Genomic DNA, 17,774 nt, shown 5'->3' with positions numbered 1-17,774 from the left:
GAGATAGATATGTAAGGGCGTTTGACATTTACCAAGTAATTTTTGAGTCGAGAGTTTCATCATGATCATTCAATATTTATATCGGTGAAATGCGGCACTGCACAGGTTTCGGTATTTCTGTGGTATTAACGAGAGCAAGCGTACGTAAGGAGTACATAGCGGAGAACAGAATTAACTGAAAGGACATTTATTTGAATAGCAATGAATAAAGGACGTTTAAAACGTTAACATTTTCAATTACATTTACGACCAAGGTCATCTCTTTACATTCCTATATAGAAGGCCTATTTCATTACTACCCTAAACTAAAGTGGGTAAAGTTATAAGCTAATATTACTCACATTGATACGCCCCTGCTTTGTCGCTCCCGCCCCTACCCCTTCACCACCATCGTTGCTGCCCCTCATTGGGTTTTGAATGACGATTCGAAAATTTTGTAACTTGGGGTGTCGGTATTTGCAATTAAATTTTAAAAGCAAGGATTGTGTTTTTAACATCAAAATGTGTCGCATTTTTAGGCCTACCAGTGTGGGGTAGAATCTAACAATGCGGGGACGTAAAAGGGCGTGGCCTAACTGCCATCATTATAATGTTAAAAGTGTTCTTTTTCCTCATAAAACATGCAATGCAAGTCAAAAAGTATCTTGTTTCGATGTGCTAGTTAAAAAGTACGCAAAGTGGGCCTAGTGACAGTAGAGGGAATGCGTCAGTTGTGACGATCAAAACAAGATGGCTGCATCCACGAGGTATACCCGGTGGTGCACTTCGTGTACCTCAAACCAGCGACCCTCAGTTCTAGGAACTTTTCTTGGGATTGCATCAAAGTCAGGTACGTTAAAGGTTAACTCAAGGTTATATTGCATCTACCAAGTCAATAATGCTGCCTTGTGGTGTGAACTGTGTCTTTGCCACCGAAAGTGTCTGCCCTTATAATGAGTCTATGACGACTCCTATTATTACAAGCACAACACGTCGGTCTACTCTCACATGTCACCGCTGTGACAGGCAGGAATTACATACAACACCACGTTTTTGTTGTCACTGTTGAACTGTAATGATCGAATTATACGAGTATTTACACATATTGTTTTAAGCTAACTTTCAATGCACTGAACAGCGATACATTCTCCACAATGCACAGGTGAGAACTTGACGTCTTCTCTACCGCAATGTTTACAATATTAAGGGCTGTAACTTGCAGGGGGGGGGGGGGGGGGGGGGGGGGAGAGAAGTAATTACGGAGAGCGTTGACTTGCCGGATTTTAGTTGATGGGTTTAATTATTTGCAGTGCTTTGTAGAAGATTTTAAAGATTTTTCTTTTAAATGTTTCTTATTTGAATGTGGTGCAATATAATATTTTATGTTAGGCCACTTCAGGGGTATTATGTTCAAACATGTAGCAGAACCTTACCTTTTAGAATCTCTTGAAAATAATAATAATAATAATAATAATATAAGATATCGATTTAAAGGTTTCATATTTGGGATTTCCCTGCCAAATAGAATTTTATTTGGAAAATAAACCATTTTTCTCTTATACAATTGTAATGTTTTCTTTTTCAAACCTCAGTAGTATACCTTTAATGAATTTATCTTCTGTGTTTCACTCTTCTCATTGAAAGGCTTACAGAGTTATGTAAAATATGTCATTGAATTAATTTATTAATAAATTTTACAGTACATATCAAAAATGATGATTTATGCCAAAAGGGAATTGTATTTTTGGCAAATTGTATTTCTTCCTACATGGTTTCAAATGTGTAAAACATGTATCACAAAAATGGGAGTTTGATGAAAACAACGAGAAAAGTGCTGTCTTTGGGAACCTGAAGCATACTACTTGCTATGTGTAAGCCACATGAGATATCAAGTTCTTTGTCTCTTCCCCTCCTATTTATGTTTCTTTATATGTTCATTTACTATGCTGTTGAATGTATATAAAGTACATAATTGTTTTTAGTTCATTGGTTTTAAAATTGCCATTTTCATTTAGATTTTTCTGGCAGCCAAATGGCGAAGAGACAGACTTGGCAAAAACGTTACATTGACTCAGGGAAACAGTTTGAGTGGTTTTTCAATTTTGAAACAGTGAAAAGGAAAGTTCTGCCTTTCATACCAAAATCAGATGAATGCAGAATTATAGATCTTGGTTGTGGAACATCTCATTTTACTTTAGATCTCTGTAAAGCATCTGAATTTCAAGGCTCTGTGTTTCTAACTGATTTCTCTATGGAAGCTGTATTTCACCAACAAAAAATTTATGCTGCTCCACAATCATCTGAGATATGTTATGATAGTGGAATTCCATGTAATGGTGTGCCTAGTAATTCCAAAACATCTCATTTAGACAAGTCAGCAGTTGGTACTGAGCATGAAAAATCCTCAAAACTCAAGACAAAAATGACAAGCTTTTTTCTTTGCTGTGATGCAGAAATGTTACCCCTGAAGGACCATTCCATGGACTTGGTCATAGACAAAGGTACAGTGGATTCTGTACTGAAGGATAAGATCAATGGCCTGTCTCGTGCAAGACAAATGCTGAAAGAGGCCACTAGAATTTTGACCCCCGGTGGACACTATATACAGTTCACTGACGAGGATCCTGATGCAAGGCTCTCACTTCTGGAAAATAGTTTATGTGATTTTGATGTATATAGACATTTCAATATCACATACAGCTCTCTAGGATTTTATGGCAATGGCATAGAATATTTCCTTTATGTTGTGGTTCATAAATAATGACATATGAATAAATATAAATGTAATAAATGTGAATGAAGTAGAGTTAAATAAATTCAGCTTTACCCCACAGAATAACCCATGGCCACCAACATATATGAGCCCTAATAATAAATGACATATAAAAAATAAAGTAATAAATTACACATAAATAAATGTAAATGTAAATTAAGTACAGTTAAATAAATTAGAATATACCCCCATGACCACCAACGTGTATGAGCCCATGTTCTAATATAGTACATTTGGAAATGTTATAGTTTGTCGAACGACCAAGGTGCTGAATGTCACACGTTTCACTGGAATATCACCGAGATTGTATGAATTGCCCTTAAAAATGCGTCATGCCCGCTTTTCGAAAACAAACAAACAAACAAACAAAAAAAAAATGCACTCGTTCTCAGGTCGGTATCAAAAACAACTATTTTTAACATATTTTATTCAAAGGAGAGGAGGCAAATCGTTACAAGCATGATATTTTATCGACAATGGTTAACGGATACTCTTTATTGTGTGTTCCTACTGAAGAGATAATCGTGATGAAATTTCAGCAGGTCTCGACTTATTTTGTAGAATTTTCACCTGACATTTCTTAGAATTGAAGTGCACGCGGTTTCTGCACACAGTTTCTACTCATTTACAACGTGTCCTCGGAGGTCGTGCCTTACGCCATAATAACAAATAATATCGCCTTTCAAACATATCTCATAGACGACAGACAAACCTCAGCTGAAACTGTAGCGGTTGAAATCTTCGTGTTAAGTTATAACTGGCCAAAATTTTTAACAAAGACTTGCAACGCACTTCGCCATTTAGACGTAGGCTACATGTACATTGTAAAAAAAACCTTTTCTTTAGAAAAAGACGAGACAAAACTATGAAAGGTGTGAAATTTAACAGGTGTCACACGTAGATTAGTTGAAAATGCCAACGGCGAAACCGAATAGGACGACGATCCTTTTTATAATGACAATGATTTCATAATAAATTTTAGCATGAAATGTGTTTAAAATCAATGCTTTCTAAGCAATGCAGATGACAAAATACAAAATATATTATTTTACTTATTATTTATTGCAACACAGAGATGAACAAAATGAAGCCCAGCCTTATAGGATTGCCGCGAGCGTCACATTTTCAAATCCACTGTTTAAAGTTTCATATGACTAAAATGTTTTCTTTTGTCAAAACACATGACCTTTTGCAATTGACAACTGGAAAAACGAAATAATTTTCGAGTGCATTAAAATTTCTAATTTAAATTAGAAACTTAATTAAAATTAATAGGACAATGTTTTTTTGTAAATAATATGAGGCTAAAGATATACACTTGATGTACATATGAGCAAACAAATAAACGCCCCACGCAAAACTTTTAACATTTTATCAATATATATATATGTACAAAAGGAATTCGCCGTTGCTACAGATAACTGTACGTAGCCTATTCCATGTTACATAAACAATTCACATGTTTTTATTTTTAGCTCAGTGTAGAAAGTCTGTGTCCCACACTCATTTTGATAAAAGACAGCTTTATGAAAAATATTATTTGTTTTAACTGGTCATCCTAAGAGGCAGATTTTGCCAAACAGCTCCATGCGATTTTTTGTTCAATGATGGCACAAAGGGTTAACCTGACTTGAGGCATTTCTGTCAGAAATGGACTTTTAAATGAAATGTGAAATTTGATTCCGATTTATGCACAGAATTATCTAAGTGTTTCAATGTTTATTTTATACGCTAGGTAATATTAAACCTGTTGAGATTTCTAGGTATTGAAAAAAAGCGTAGGCTCCAGGATCATTAAGCCCCATTTTTTGGCGTTTGGTGAAAAGGAAGTCAAAGAGCTAAGTGAACGTTATCATTTTATCATTATTAGTAATAGAAGTAGTAGTAGTAGTATTTTGTTAGAGGAAGATTAGATAAATAACTAAATGAACAGTTGTACTTTATAATTTCTTACTGTTTATTATAAAAAAAATCGTCTTTTGATGGTTCAGTGAATGAAAATTGATCAACTCACATTCTTAACAATTAAGAATGTATCAAACTTAACTGTGGATTACGCAACGCTGACGTCAGCTGTCTACGTCCTTCTTCAGATATCAGCAGTTTAGTAGTGAATTAAAAGCACACCGTGATATGGGAAAGCATATGGCATTGTCTGTACGTTGTCTTGTCGTACATGTAGCGTGCAGGCAGTCGACGCGTCCGTTATCCACCTTTTAGTGTCTTTTATACAAGCAATTATCCACACTTATAGTTCATAATCAGTCACCACGGGAGGACACATTAATAAATTACAAATCGACTCGTGTTGCCAGGGTATGGTGAATATCAATTTGCTTTGTTGACTTTTCTCTTTTCCCAACCTTTTCCGTGTTGTAACAAGACACCAGAAGATGTGCACGCTTTCTATTCATTTTCCATCATTTCCAGACTTCACAATGCGTAGATTATTACCTCTAAAAAAAGCTAGGACACGGCTGTTATTAAAATATATTAGAATTTTCCTTTTCCCGAGGTATGGCAGTTGACTGACGGACAGACAAACCGATTCATTGACTCCTAGCTTAATGACCTGCATAATAGTAAATAACCGTTTACAGATATTTGCCACAGTCTTGTTTAAGTAATAGTTATTGTTTTTTATGTTTAGTTCTGCAAGTCTCAAAAAGGGTGATTGCTTTCGGGTAAGTTGAAGTATGTAAAAAGCGAATCACGGTTGAATTGCACCGTTAAATCCTGGTACTGCTCTCCCTCTCTCTCTCTCTCCCCCCCCCCCCTCCCCCCCCCCCCCCCCCCCCCCCCCCCCCCCCCCCCCCCCTCCGTTTGACTGCAGGCCGCTCGTACGTTTCTTCTTCGGTTTGTCTAGTCGGGACGTTTCATCGCTTCTGTTTGGTCCCACAAAAGCACTTCATCCTATCCCTTACGCGCTCATTGCAAGGATGTAACTGACAGCTAAGATACGTGGAAAGTGTGTTTCCCTTTTTTCTATGTTTTTGTTAAAACGGAATTTCATGTTAATATAGATATATATAAGTCATCCGGGGTTATTTTGTCTATCTCTCATAATATTTGCTGTATTGTTTGCAGCTTTTACAAACATCGCTTTTTACCGAACCACTCAATCGGTTGGCTTCCATTCCGCGTTCAATGATTTTGTAATAATACATGTAAATTATGTATCTGAGTCATATTCATGATGTAACGATGAAAAAAACTAGCGAGGCGCCTCTTCTCTTTAGAACTTTATAAAGCAAACTGAATAATTAATTTCTATTGTTTGCTATAATATTTTACTGAATATATGTTAAGAGAATGCCTGCTTTCTGCAGTATTAGACGGCGATGTTTCACTTCACCACCTTCCAGGTTTTAATGGAAGAAATTTGTTTTCAATTCTCAATGTCCCTGTGTGGTACAAAGTTTGCTTTGAGATTTTTTTGCCACGTATCAAATTTCAATAAAGAAGAGACTTGGAATTAAGCATGGTATTAAATTTTATAGCCTTTGGGTGTAAGTGTAAACCAAAGCGGCTCTAACATGTGAAGCCTTCATAGCTTTTGTGAGCACCACTCTTAATGATCAAACAGAAAATTCAATACGTTTGTGTATCTACCTTTTGTTGGGGGAGGAAATAAGTTGCGAACACTCGACCCTCAACAATGGCCACGTAGATATTGCCATTGAATCCCCATTGATTCTTTTAATGGAAAAATTTGTCCGCGCAAAAAGAAATATTTTGATAAAATGTGTAAACACGAAAGAACAGGTATTCGCTCTCTGTTAGCACAGATAAGTCGAAATAGAATAAGACGAGCAGGTCGAAGGTGTTGCATTATATACAGCGTATCAAATGTCACTGAATCTTTAGCGACAAATCGCTCCTGTCAATTCAATTTGATCATGTATCGCTCGCGGGTACTTTTCGAGCCATCGTGTTCATAGATTTGACACATCGAGTGTGAACAAAGTTGAACCCGACGGGAAAGTCAGAAGACACAGACGGAAGATGAGATTAAAGGTACAAAAAAGCGGATTTTTATCGCCTGCCAATTAACCTCCAGCACATAGCGTCCATATTTCTATGCGGGAAGATCGGTTTCTTTAACGTATAATAATCATCAGCAAATTGTGAGGTTTTCTAGTTGCTGATCGCAGACAAGTAAAGGAAAAAATAAATTTCATTGAAATTATTGAATAGTATATTTTTATCAGAATATTAACATGGTAAACAAAAGATTAGTTTTAAAGATGAGGGGATCCAGTTTTATTGGGGTTTTAAACGTAAGAATGCGAACAGAAAACAAAGAAATCGGCAGTCAGAATGAGTGAAAACGGGAAGAGTTGCGCCAAAGTCCCACCCTTATGATGACTTTTCATACCTTGAGTAAACTATGATGCTCACCTACATTAATATTTCTTCATCATAAATGGCAAAATAAACGCGAAAGCATGGTCAATTCTTCCAGAAAAAAAAACATGAAAACCTGCCGAACTGTTGGTGGCTTCATTTTCAATCTGTCAGGTTTAGCTTTAATTGATTTCTTTGCAATACGATGCGACTGCTGCTCATGTTTCGACTTCACACAATATGTGTTAGTAACTTTGTTTTCTGCATGATTAAATTATTTGACTACTTATTAACCGGCTTTAATCATAATGAAATAGGACCCGGGAGGTTGATTCTTGACACGCAAAGCCATGTCGTTTGTTGTCGCTTTATCATCAACAGCAAGGGGGGGTCAGGTGTACGAGGCAGTGAACAACACTTGAAAGTCTGATTGACTATTATTAAAGTAATACTCTTGCGGGAAAATTGGTAAGAAAATGGCGTGACTTTCCCTTGCCGTAACTAACAAACTGCTATATTTTTGATTAGCTACATATCGCTTTAATACTCCTGAGGTTTCTGAAAACATTCACGGCGTCCTTAAAGTGACTTTTTGAAACTGTTGCGATGAATGGAAATGTAACGAAATATCGCCAACACGAGCTAATCCGCTGGGTAAGCCATTCATTAGGTTAGATTATTGTTACCTAAACATTACACTGAGGAGCAGCATATCTATTGTTGTGTTTTTCCAGAAACGAAATACTTTACCAAAGACTAACAAAGAATCCATGATTAGACTGTGTATAACCGAACATGATCTAGTAAAGAGACGGGTCGTTGCCATTCAAAATCGTTTCATTTTCTGTTTTTCCATTTTCCATTAACGATTATCAAATGAATGTAAACAATTTAGGATGTACTTTGACATTTGCGTTTTTCAAATTTGGATAAAGACCAGCAGTAAGAAGATATAGAAGCGTTTATGTTATATAGGCCTATATTGATCTTCATTTAAATAATTATCTGTATTATGTCGAAGCAATAGGGTTTTATTTAGTATGGAGATCAGAAGAAAATTTTCAATGTAAAAGAAATTAGTTGGACTATTACAACAATATTAACAATGTTTACTAAACAGAAGACGTGTATAACACTTAAAAATACCCGCGAAATCTTGCTGCTTCTGGAAGTGGTCTTAAATGCTTTTCTTTGTGATCGTATGATTATAAATAAATAATACACATCAACCTTTGTGGTTAAACAGAAAAATCTACCTCCTATGGGGATGTTATAAATATAGTGACCAAGTACATAGTACAATGTTTTGAGAAGAGGTCAGTACTGTCACAACAAAAAGTATGCCTCATTTGTATCTCGTTATATTTGCTGATAGTCAGTAACAATAATAGCGGGAAAATAAAGTCGTCTGAAATATACCATATAAATTACATACAGTGGTTTTTTTAATGCATAAGGTCTTTTTAGTACATCTCAATGTCATTTTATCTCAATGGAAGTATATAATATTAATGAATTTACCAAATATATGCTGTCACGTATTGAAAAACATAAATGTCATCAGGGCCATTTAACTTTATTTGTTTTGCCATTTTTTTTCAATAATTGATCTTTATCTGACTGTAGTTCGATTTATTTTTTTTACTTTTTTCACATATGTATATACCATTTATTGTCATATTAGTTTAGAATAGTTTAGTGTGAATCTACCTATTGCTTTGGGTTGTTCTCAATCTGATAACACTTTACATATGTCACCTGTGAAATCAATAATCATACAGTTTTCCATAAATCATGATCATAGAACGCCATTTTCTTTTGATAGCTTTGATGACAGAATTGAAGTCAACCATGGCATTTTATTCAAAATGTTTCGATTTCGGACTTTTTAAGGCGTTTTCAGAATGTCCATATTCCTTTTAATTAAAGAAACAAACACTTGGGTTTTCTCAAAAATTTATTTGAATTGCAGTAGTTGCTATGATTAGGAAGATAATGTAATTAGAGTGCTATGGCATCCAATTTATACAATTTTTCTATCTACGTTCCTTCTTGAATTATAGCACCAAGCATTGCAGCACCTGATATGGAAACCTGCAAGTATCAGTAAATTTATACATATCTGCGCTATATTAGGGCGAATATGAAACCTACAAGCGCGTATATTCAGCATTTACTCTGTGGGTTTTTTATATATATCACTGTCCACGAAAACCGACCGAGTAATACGAAAAAAGGTTTAATAAATGGATAGATGAATAAAAATTAAAAAAAGGTATAAGCATAAAACTTGTTTGGTTATTATGTTTCATCTTCGCTCCATAATTGTTTCTGAACGGACAACGTTTGGTATGGTTTTTATAAGACGTATTGTCCCGCTGACACCCCCCCCCCCTTTCCACTAAACTCTCTTTCTCTATCTCTAAGCTAACACACGTATTATATAAATAGAATTTTCAGGATAAATGTTATCCCAGAACTAATTATTTACACACTTAAGACATTTATAGTGTAAACACTTTCATCGTCATGGTAACACTGAATTAAATTATTCTTTAAAATAAGTTCTTTAAATAAAAAAATGAAAATATTACCAAGGACGCAGAATATTTCTGACACATTTAAAATATCTCAGACCAATTTACAAAACGTTAAAAAATATGCCGCTTGTTACACGAAATAATCGAACAAAAAGGCTACAATGAAATTCAACAACGAAGAAAAAAAAGAGTCATGTCATAAGAAATCTCTTAATCAAGGTTTTCACACAGAGCAGGTTACACCGAGGAAACTGAGTGGCCTAACCCTCCGCACATGTAGTGCGGTGGAATGCCGTGGTCGTTTTTTATCAGGGGCATGGCACCCAGGGCGCTCGCCCGAGCGTCCTCTAACATTTTCGTAGACAAATTCAGCTCTCGCCCTATGTCCGGCTGGCCGTGGTGGTGATGGTGATGGTGATGGTGGTGATGGTGTCCCGGACCTGGATGACCATTGGCGTGGGTAACTGGGTGATGCAGGTTCATGTTTTCTTCACCGAGGCCCATATCTCTGTAATAGACGTGCGAACTTTGAACATTTTTGTTTCTATTGATTTCATATTTCTGGTGATATAAGAAAGGAGTTATGGAATATGAATGTATAAAGATGAGATCCCACGCCAAAACTGTCATAAAGATAGACATAAGTTACGAATCTTCATCTAAAAATTTCCCGACGCAACTGAAGTCTTGACTAAATGAACTGCAAAAATCTTATATAATTATTCAAGTATTAAATCGTATTTCTCAACTGAAAATTTAGAATAATTTATTTTGAACATGCATCATAGTATTACTAATGACAATACATTATATGGATTGCAAATAAATAACGATAAATGTTTTAGTCAATGAAACCAATGACAGATCATGCTTTGGTCATTTATAAAGACAAAAATGTTTAGAAAACATGAGATTATAAAATTTAATATCTGCCAGCTGGGATTAATATCGTATTTGGGATTTGCCATCATAAATACGGCCTAGTTCTCCACTGGAAATGGCATTAAAAAGGTTCTTTTCCCCACCAGGAATAGAATTAAGAAAGCGCAATACCCATAATTAAAGGAAATATTTTGGTCCTTGAGATGAGTTTTTCTTATGTTATCTTTTCAAAAACAATAAACATTTCTGATATTGACAATGTTTGTATCTGAACCCCAACGTCATTTTAAGAACCACTGAAAAACAAATTTAGAATCAATTTACTATAAGTAATTATAGTTTATTTAACTTAGTTTCATGTGTATCTGTATAAAGAATTACAGCGTCCAATAAAGTAAAATGCTGCGCATGTTTTTGGGAAAAAAGGCAACTTTGAAATGCCTCTTTACAGTATTGCACTAAAACACATTCAGATTTTATCATTATCATTATTGTTTTTGCGCGTGGGGAGTTATCTAGTAAAACAGTTGTCAACTGTTTTGAATGTGGCTATCTGCGTGTTAGGTGAGCTTAACAGTTACAATCAAATATGTTATTATAGAATGATGTGACTTTGAATCCGTATCTTCACTTATAAATATATGACAGTAAGTATTAAGTTTCCTAGAATTATCTAAAAAAGATAAACTACACGGAATAATGTACATTCAATAGGATGAAGCTCTGCCGCTTATCTAGATGTTATAAAATTGACACAGACATGCTTAGTTCTATATGTATATATATATGAATAGCTTATTTTTTTAATACGGTCTTTTGTTTGTCTTCCATCATACATTCCTCTTTTTCGGAGTTTCGTTAAATATATATTTCTAATAACAAAAATGTGTCGCTGGAAGGTTCACATCATGTTATTCGACTAAGCCATCACCAAAAGTCTGCAATACGTATTGAACTTCAATGGCAAATCTTTGAAAACATTATCCTCGCTTTCGGCATTATAGTTAATATTTTGAAACTAAATACCCATTTGTTTTGAGTGACATAACATTTGTTGCGGTTGGGACTTTGCGTAACCCAGGCCGTAGAGGTCGCGCGGTTAAGTGCGACTTTTAGCCTGCCGCGTGTGAAGGACGTAATTTCGGCGGGTTAAATCATGACTTTAGTGCACTTAAGGCTAATATGTAGATATCAGCCGCCATCGGGCAAATGATCACGCTACCCAACGGTTTCACTATCCTTGTTTTAATTGAGTTGACATGAAACGTTCTCTATCATTGACAAACGACGCGCTTGTGTGAGAACTAGAAAATTATCCGAAGATTCCAAATTTAAGGAAGTTACACTACTTTTTAACATTCTTGCCAGTTGGTGATCTAGTGCATCTGAAGCGACCATTCCCAAGATTGTATTAAGTTGATTAAAAAATGAATAATTTAATTCATCACGATATTATAATACACGACAAAGCCAAAGATAAAAAACAGTAACTAAAAATGTCTGCAAGACCTGAATTTCTGTTAATTTGTCATACAAAACGTAAACTATATAAAAAATTAACGAAGCTTGACAATTCCAGTTGTCTTATAGAAATCGATTGGAATAAGTTCCCATTGTACGTATTGAAGCAATATTTATGATTCTACTTCCCTGAGAGAAAGGAAATTTATGTAAAAAGCAAATTATATTTACCCAAATTCAGAGAAGTATGAAAAATACATGGTTTCAACTCAAAGCCATAGAATAAATACCCCGTATCAAAATCAATAGAACACCGGCGTATATATCGCCTGATGCAGTTTTCAGAGGGTTAGCCTTTAGTTTATATTATACATTTAATTGATATATGTCTTATACAATATAAATAAACCATTTGTGTGAAAAAAGGGAAATAAACGAATTCATAATGCCAAAATGAAGCAATTGGTGTAATTGATTGGGTTAAGAAAACGTTCATTTGTCATATCTTACACATTTACACGGAATAAATTTTGAAGCTACATCGGGATACGAGCTCACGCACGGAAGTTTTAAATAGCGAAAACAAATTGTAATCCATTCCGGTCAGGACAGCATATTTATTAATTATTAATTATTTCTTATTATACAGGGTTTTTGAGTAGACGGGAAAAGTGAAGTTGATATTGAGGAAATGTGCAGGTATACAGTGTTTTTGAGAGAACGAGAAATGTGAAGTTGAAATTGATAAAAAAAAGTTCATCAAAATCCGTTTCTGCAACGAAATATAGACTTTGTTTTTATGAAAAGGAAAGAAAACAGTCACTATTAAAGATCACATTGTACTTATATAGTTCCCTTGTCAAATCCTGTTAGAGGAAACAGATTGCAGCCGTTCTTCTTGTGAATCAAAATAAGTTCTGGGATAGTTAGTGACCTTAGATTTATTTCAAGCTAAAATCCACTTTGTCGCATGTTGCAAACGTAATTATTAATTAAAGAACAGTTTATCGAGATTTGCCATATATGTTAGATATGGCAAGTATATTGATGTAGAGAAAAATCCCCTTGGCGATCACGCAGGCCCCTAGAAAAGCTAGAATGTAGTTTGATAAGTAACGAGGTAAAATTCCCTTTAGAAGTCAGCCCAGACCACTCCCTTGAGGCAAATAGTAGTCTCTTTAAACTGTGAACTGAATAGAGATGTTATAAGGTCGTTAACAAAGAGAAAAACATTTTTCTCCCATCACCTAACAGCCACGCCTAAATTGATTGCTTACCCAGTCAACAATTTTCTTGCCGACATAATTTTCAAAACTTGTAGGTAAATCATTTTACGTGAGCTAACTGAAGAAAAAAAGCAGTTCTAATCAATTTCCATCGCGTTCTTGCAACATGAAATTTATCATTTGACTAAGAATTGAACTGTTCTGAAGAGGTATTTATTATTATTCATTTTCATATTTTAAAGAATTTTTGAAAGCGTAGGAAACGAGAATGTTTATGGATTGAAGCAAATCATGATACTAATTATTTGGGAATAAAATAAAAATTAAAAAAACGCTTTTGAGACAAGCTCTGTTAAAACCATATATGAATATAAAATTGCATAAAAACAATATATTTGAATATAAATCAAGATGCAATATCCCAGACTGCAACTCTTGTGATATCGTTATGTACCTTATCAGTACGGAAGCAGGTTGTCTCACGTATTAATGTGGAGGAAGACACAAGTTCCTTTATATACACGGCCAAACCACGACGTAGAAAGAAAAAATTCTGGTAAGAAGGCTACGTCTTCCCTGTGCATTTCTTGAATAAGCACTTCCATGACAAATAGGCGAACCGTTTAAAGAGTTTTATTTTTATGAACTTAAGTTTGTACAATTGCACAGTCTGTCAAAGCAGGACAATTCAGGCCTTCAACGACGTGGTTCTTTCCTTCGTGACAGCGCGTTCTAGGTGGTCTCCCCTCTTTAAGACACGCATTTCTTATTTGAAGTTAAGAGCCTATGGAGAAAGTTCTTTTTATACCCACACCTTCTACGCTAAGCTGTACTATATGGAATTATCCTAAAAAGCCGATTGTTTGTTTCAACAAAGGAAAAACCCCACGAGCCTTCTACTTGACAAGATGCTTTTCAGGTGAAGTGCGTTAACAAAACGTCTTCACGGATCTATAACAGAAACGGAATATTTTACTTGTAAGTCCAAAGTGTCATTTCATTTTCTGAGAAAATTATCTTACATTGTTTCATTTAATTTAATTCTGTTTCACTTTAGTTTTGGGGAGAGATTATATCTTTCTCTTTTTAAAAGAATTGGAAGTTTCCGTACTTTGAGAAACTGAAGTTCTATAGACATTTAAGCTCATCCAATCCTTTTTAGAACACAATAGCTTCTGTGTGATAATTCATAAATCTAATCCGCAACGAAAGTTTGCGTGATCATCAAGTTGCTGATTTTATTTATTTTGCTTTCTCTGGCAATCATACCCAGAAAGCCTTTTTTTTATAAAGCAATTTATGTAATATATAATAACCAAACACTACGTACAAAATAATCATCCTGGCAGATGATTCATAGGAATAATCTAATTCATGTGCTCCTTCGGTACTGATATATATTCTGTTCCATCTTTTTGGTCCACTCTCTACACAGTAGGACACGCACTGATTAGGATTTGAGTAGTGACAACTTTATTCTTGGTCACAAACTTTTCTATGCGACCTGTAGAGCCCAACACTGAACAGATAAAAGAGATTTCAGACGAATTAAATGGGAGTCCGCCCGGGACATGGAGGTTATTTGTGCTTGTGAGTTGAGGCTTTCAGTTTGGGTGGTTTTATAAAATCAGCCCCCTTAGCACCGGTTGTGACTCAGGCGCGAATGTATGCGTTTCAATACTGCAACATAAATTACAGCTTAACGGATGAGAACTCATGTAAAATAATTTGTCTCTACTTAGCAACAGTTCAAAGGAAAGTTCACGGATTCCAACAAAAGTATGAAACCAAACAGCACGACTGCTGATTTCTCAATACACCTAAGTTCCGTGTTTGAGAAAAATTAAGAAAGGAGCGATTGTAAATCATCAGAGCGAATATGTGAAGCACGAGACATATTTTGGCAGAAAGTTAAGGAGAGTTTTTTTATATACAAAGTAATTTACTTCAATATCATAAATCATCAATTTACTTTTTTAAGGTGTCAATTTTGCTGTCACAGTTAACATTGCACAGGGTTATGTAGGGTTATCTAAATTAGAGACGCTGAGCTACTTACCCTCTCAAATGCTGTGGCTGCTGCTGTTGTTGATGCTGTTGTTGCTGTTGTTGGTGATGTTGTTGGGGTGTTCTGTCTCTCTGCCGCCTGTTTTTAAACCAGTTACTAACTTGGGTTAATGTGAGACCAGTCTTTTTGGCTAAGTTGCGCTTTTCGTCAGGGGTGGGATAGCGGTTCTGTTTATAGCACTCCTTCAACGCTTGACGGGACTTCTCTTTAAAGCAATATACTGTTTCTTCCCCGTCCCATATGGTTTTAGGGAGGGGGTATTTTCTCCGTAATCGGTATTTATCTACGGCCCCTAGAGGTCGTCCGCGGATTTTTTGGGCCTCCATATAATGTGCTTTGTACCAAAGTTGTTGTAACATGGAGTGGTTGACAGTGTCAAAGTTATGGCTCTCTAGAATAGCGTACAACTCTCGAAAGTTCCCCCTGTGAAAAGCAACGATGGCTCTGGCTTTTAAGACCGCCTCGCTCCCTCGGAGTAACTCACTGGGCGGCAAAGACCATAGAAATCTGGCCAGACGGTCTATGTTCCCACTTTGTTGGAGCGCCTCACACACACATGCCACCTGTTCTGGCGAGAAAGTCATATTTTTACTGTTCATTAATTCCGATGTATTGGGCTCAGATTTTTGCGCTGTACTGTCATTCAAAGGCTGTGGCGGTGTGTGATCGGAGTGCGGAGACATGCTTCCCGAGGGCGAGGCCGTGCGGGAGAGACTGGGGCCGCAATTGGCCGCCGTGTGGTCCGTTGCTGCCATGCTTCTTTCCCCCAGTAGACCAGGCTGTTTGGACTCCTCTCACCTTGTGCCTCTGTGTGTTTTCAGCCGCTCCACTCCTCTCTGTATGCACTGCTTTAATATCAATCGATGACAATAGCGATTAAAAGCGATGCGATTGGCTACTGCACGGGGGCAAATAATAAGTCAAGTCGGCTTTCCGTCTCCTTTCATCCAATAAAAACGGCACAGATCGAGAGCTCTGCTAAAGTAACTGACAAAATATTTATACCACAATAATTTAGAGACGATCGAGTATGAAATGGGGAATTAATCAAAAGTAAACAAGTCTTAATTTTAACTCACCTTTACGTGTGACTGTGTGAAAGTTTATACAGAGAGCAGCCGCATTGTAAAGACGCGAGTGACATTGTACTCCAACAATAATAACGCATTCACTAGAACCCCAAATAAATAACTTTCTCATAAATATCAATGTATTTACTTTTCCGTTCCAAATCACTATAATAGTCCATTTTTGTAACAAGGTAAAAAAGCTAGACCAGCACCCTTTTCTCCTGCCTGACCTTCTGTTTGCAATTTTCAATAGATTGGTGCGTTGTAGTTTCATACGCTATTCTTGCCGCAGGTAATAAGACGCATACAATATTTTTAGACCGTAGAAAATAGTGAAAGGTCGGGAATTTCAGGCTCTGTGTTTATGTTTGATGAAAAGAGGTACAGAAGTGACTCCAAGACGTGAAATATGCAGCATTGTTGCCCTCGACTCTTTGGCACCTGATCGTAACCTGTTGATCTAATACCATTGTGCAGGCCATAATGCGTCATTACATTAGACATATTATAAATAGAAATAAGCCGCAAAGACCTAGCCCAGTCGAAGTAACATATTATTTCCAATATGCCACATCATATGTGATGAGTTTGAATATATAATTCATGTTTGCAAAAGTAACCCAAATTCTCTTCTGTTTACTTTCTACCCTGATATAATCATGTCGTGCTCAGTTTATTAATTTCTCGCTTGTAACATTTGCCACTAGTTACGCGTCTTGTATCCAACCGCTTACTAAATTAAAAGTGCACAATGTATTATTTAATCTGGAAAAGAAATGAAAGCAATGGAATTAACAGACTTAGGCAGACAGACGGCACGAAAACACTTATAATCAGAAAAAAGAATTTATATCTAAAGCTATCTAAACCCATCTAAACATGTCTACATAAACATTCAACGGAGACTATGGACTGACGAAAAAAGGTTTATTCTGAATTTAACAACATTTTTGAGATAGATTCGTATTTTAAAATAAGTTATCAATTTTACGTTCTTGGCAATAATAATGCTGACCAAATTTCTATTTATGAATAAATGAACAGATAAGTAGAAATGAATAAAGTAATGTTTATAATTGTAGATGGATAAAAGAAAAACAAAACAAAACAAAAACGAAACAAAACAAAACAAGACAATCCGATCATGTGGCAACGTTGGTTATAAAAGGGAAGGAATAAATGACTGATTAAATCTGGGCTCTCCACTGCAGCATTCTCGTTACTCTTTACATCACCTAACTCCATATGGCTAATTAAGAAACCCAGTAGCTGTCATGCTTAATTTCCACCAGCACGCGCGCTATCACAATGCATGACTGAGATACACGCGCCGTCCTCGTGTACTTAACACGATGAAACAATGTCATTGAATGAAGTATATCTATACTGCTTGTTTATCCATATTTCAAAAGCAATCGTTTTTCCGTA

The 17,774-nt window shown here is 35.8% G+C and overlaps 2 protein-coding genes across 2 annotated transcripts; one reads left to right on the top strand and one right to left on the bottom strand.

The window, feature by feature from the left end:
- The first annotated feature begins 123 nt into the window (after positions 1-123).
- On the top strand, positions 124-3,703 carry LOC106153795 (citrate synthase-lysine N-methyltransferase CSKMT, mitochondrial). Its single transcript, XM_013527892.2, has 2 exons — positions 124-829; positions 1,995-3,703. Exons 1-2 carry the CDS (start codon positions 730-732, stop codon positions 2,738-2,740), a joined length of 846 nt encoding a protein of 281 aa, XP_013383346.2. The 5' UTR covers positions 124-729; the 3' UTR covers positions 2,741-3,703.
- Positions 3,704-9,043: 5,340 nt separating this feature from the next.
- On the bottom strand, positions 9,044-16,509 carry LOC106153769 (homeobox protein SIX6). The gene is made up of 3 exons (XM_087005954.1): positions 16,356-16,509; positions 15,268-16,124; positions 9,044-10,147 (listed from the first exon to the last, which is right to left on the bottom strand). The coding sequence occupies exons 2-3, from the start codon at positions 16,029-16,031 to the stop codon at positions 9,877-9,879; spliced, it is 1,035 nt and encodes a 344-aa protein (XP_086862080.1). The 5' UTR covers positions 16,032-16,124; positions 16,356-16,509; the 3' UTR covers positions 9,044-9,876.
- Positions 16,510-17,774: the final 1,265 nt, after the last annotated feature.

This window comes from Lingula anatina, chromosome 2 (assembly GCF_051362555.1).
Source record: "Lingula anatina isolate TDL-2025a chromosome 2, LinAna3.0, whole genome shotgun sequence".
In the NCBI taxonomy this organism is placed as follows: domain Eukaryota; kingdom Metazoa; phylum Brachiopoda; class Lingulata; order Lingulida; family Lingulidae; genus Lingula; species Lingula anatina.
This window is presented reverse-complemented; position numbering and strand designations above follow the sequence as displayed.

Excerpts from the sequence above, each read along its gene's own strand:
- LOC106153795 (XM_013527892.2), top strand. The coding sequence starts at position 730 with ATGGCTGCATCCACGAGGTATACCCGGTGGTGCACTTCGTGTACCTCA. Across the intron at positions 830-1,994 it reads TGGGATTGCATCAAAGTCAG|ATTTTTCTGGCAGCCAAATG; the intron begins GTACGTTAAAGG and ends ATTTTCATTTAG.
- LOC106153769 (XM_087005954.1), bottom strand. The coding sequence starts at position 16,031 with ATGGCAGCAACGGACCACACGGCGGCCAATTGCGGCCCCAGTCTCTCC. Across the intron at positions 10,148-15,267 it reads CAGCCACAGCATTTGAGAGG|AGATATGGGCCTCGGTGAAG; the intron begins GTAAGTAGCTCA and ends CGTCTATTACAG.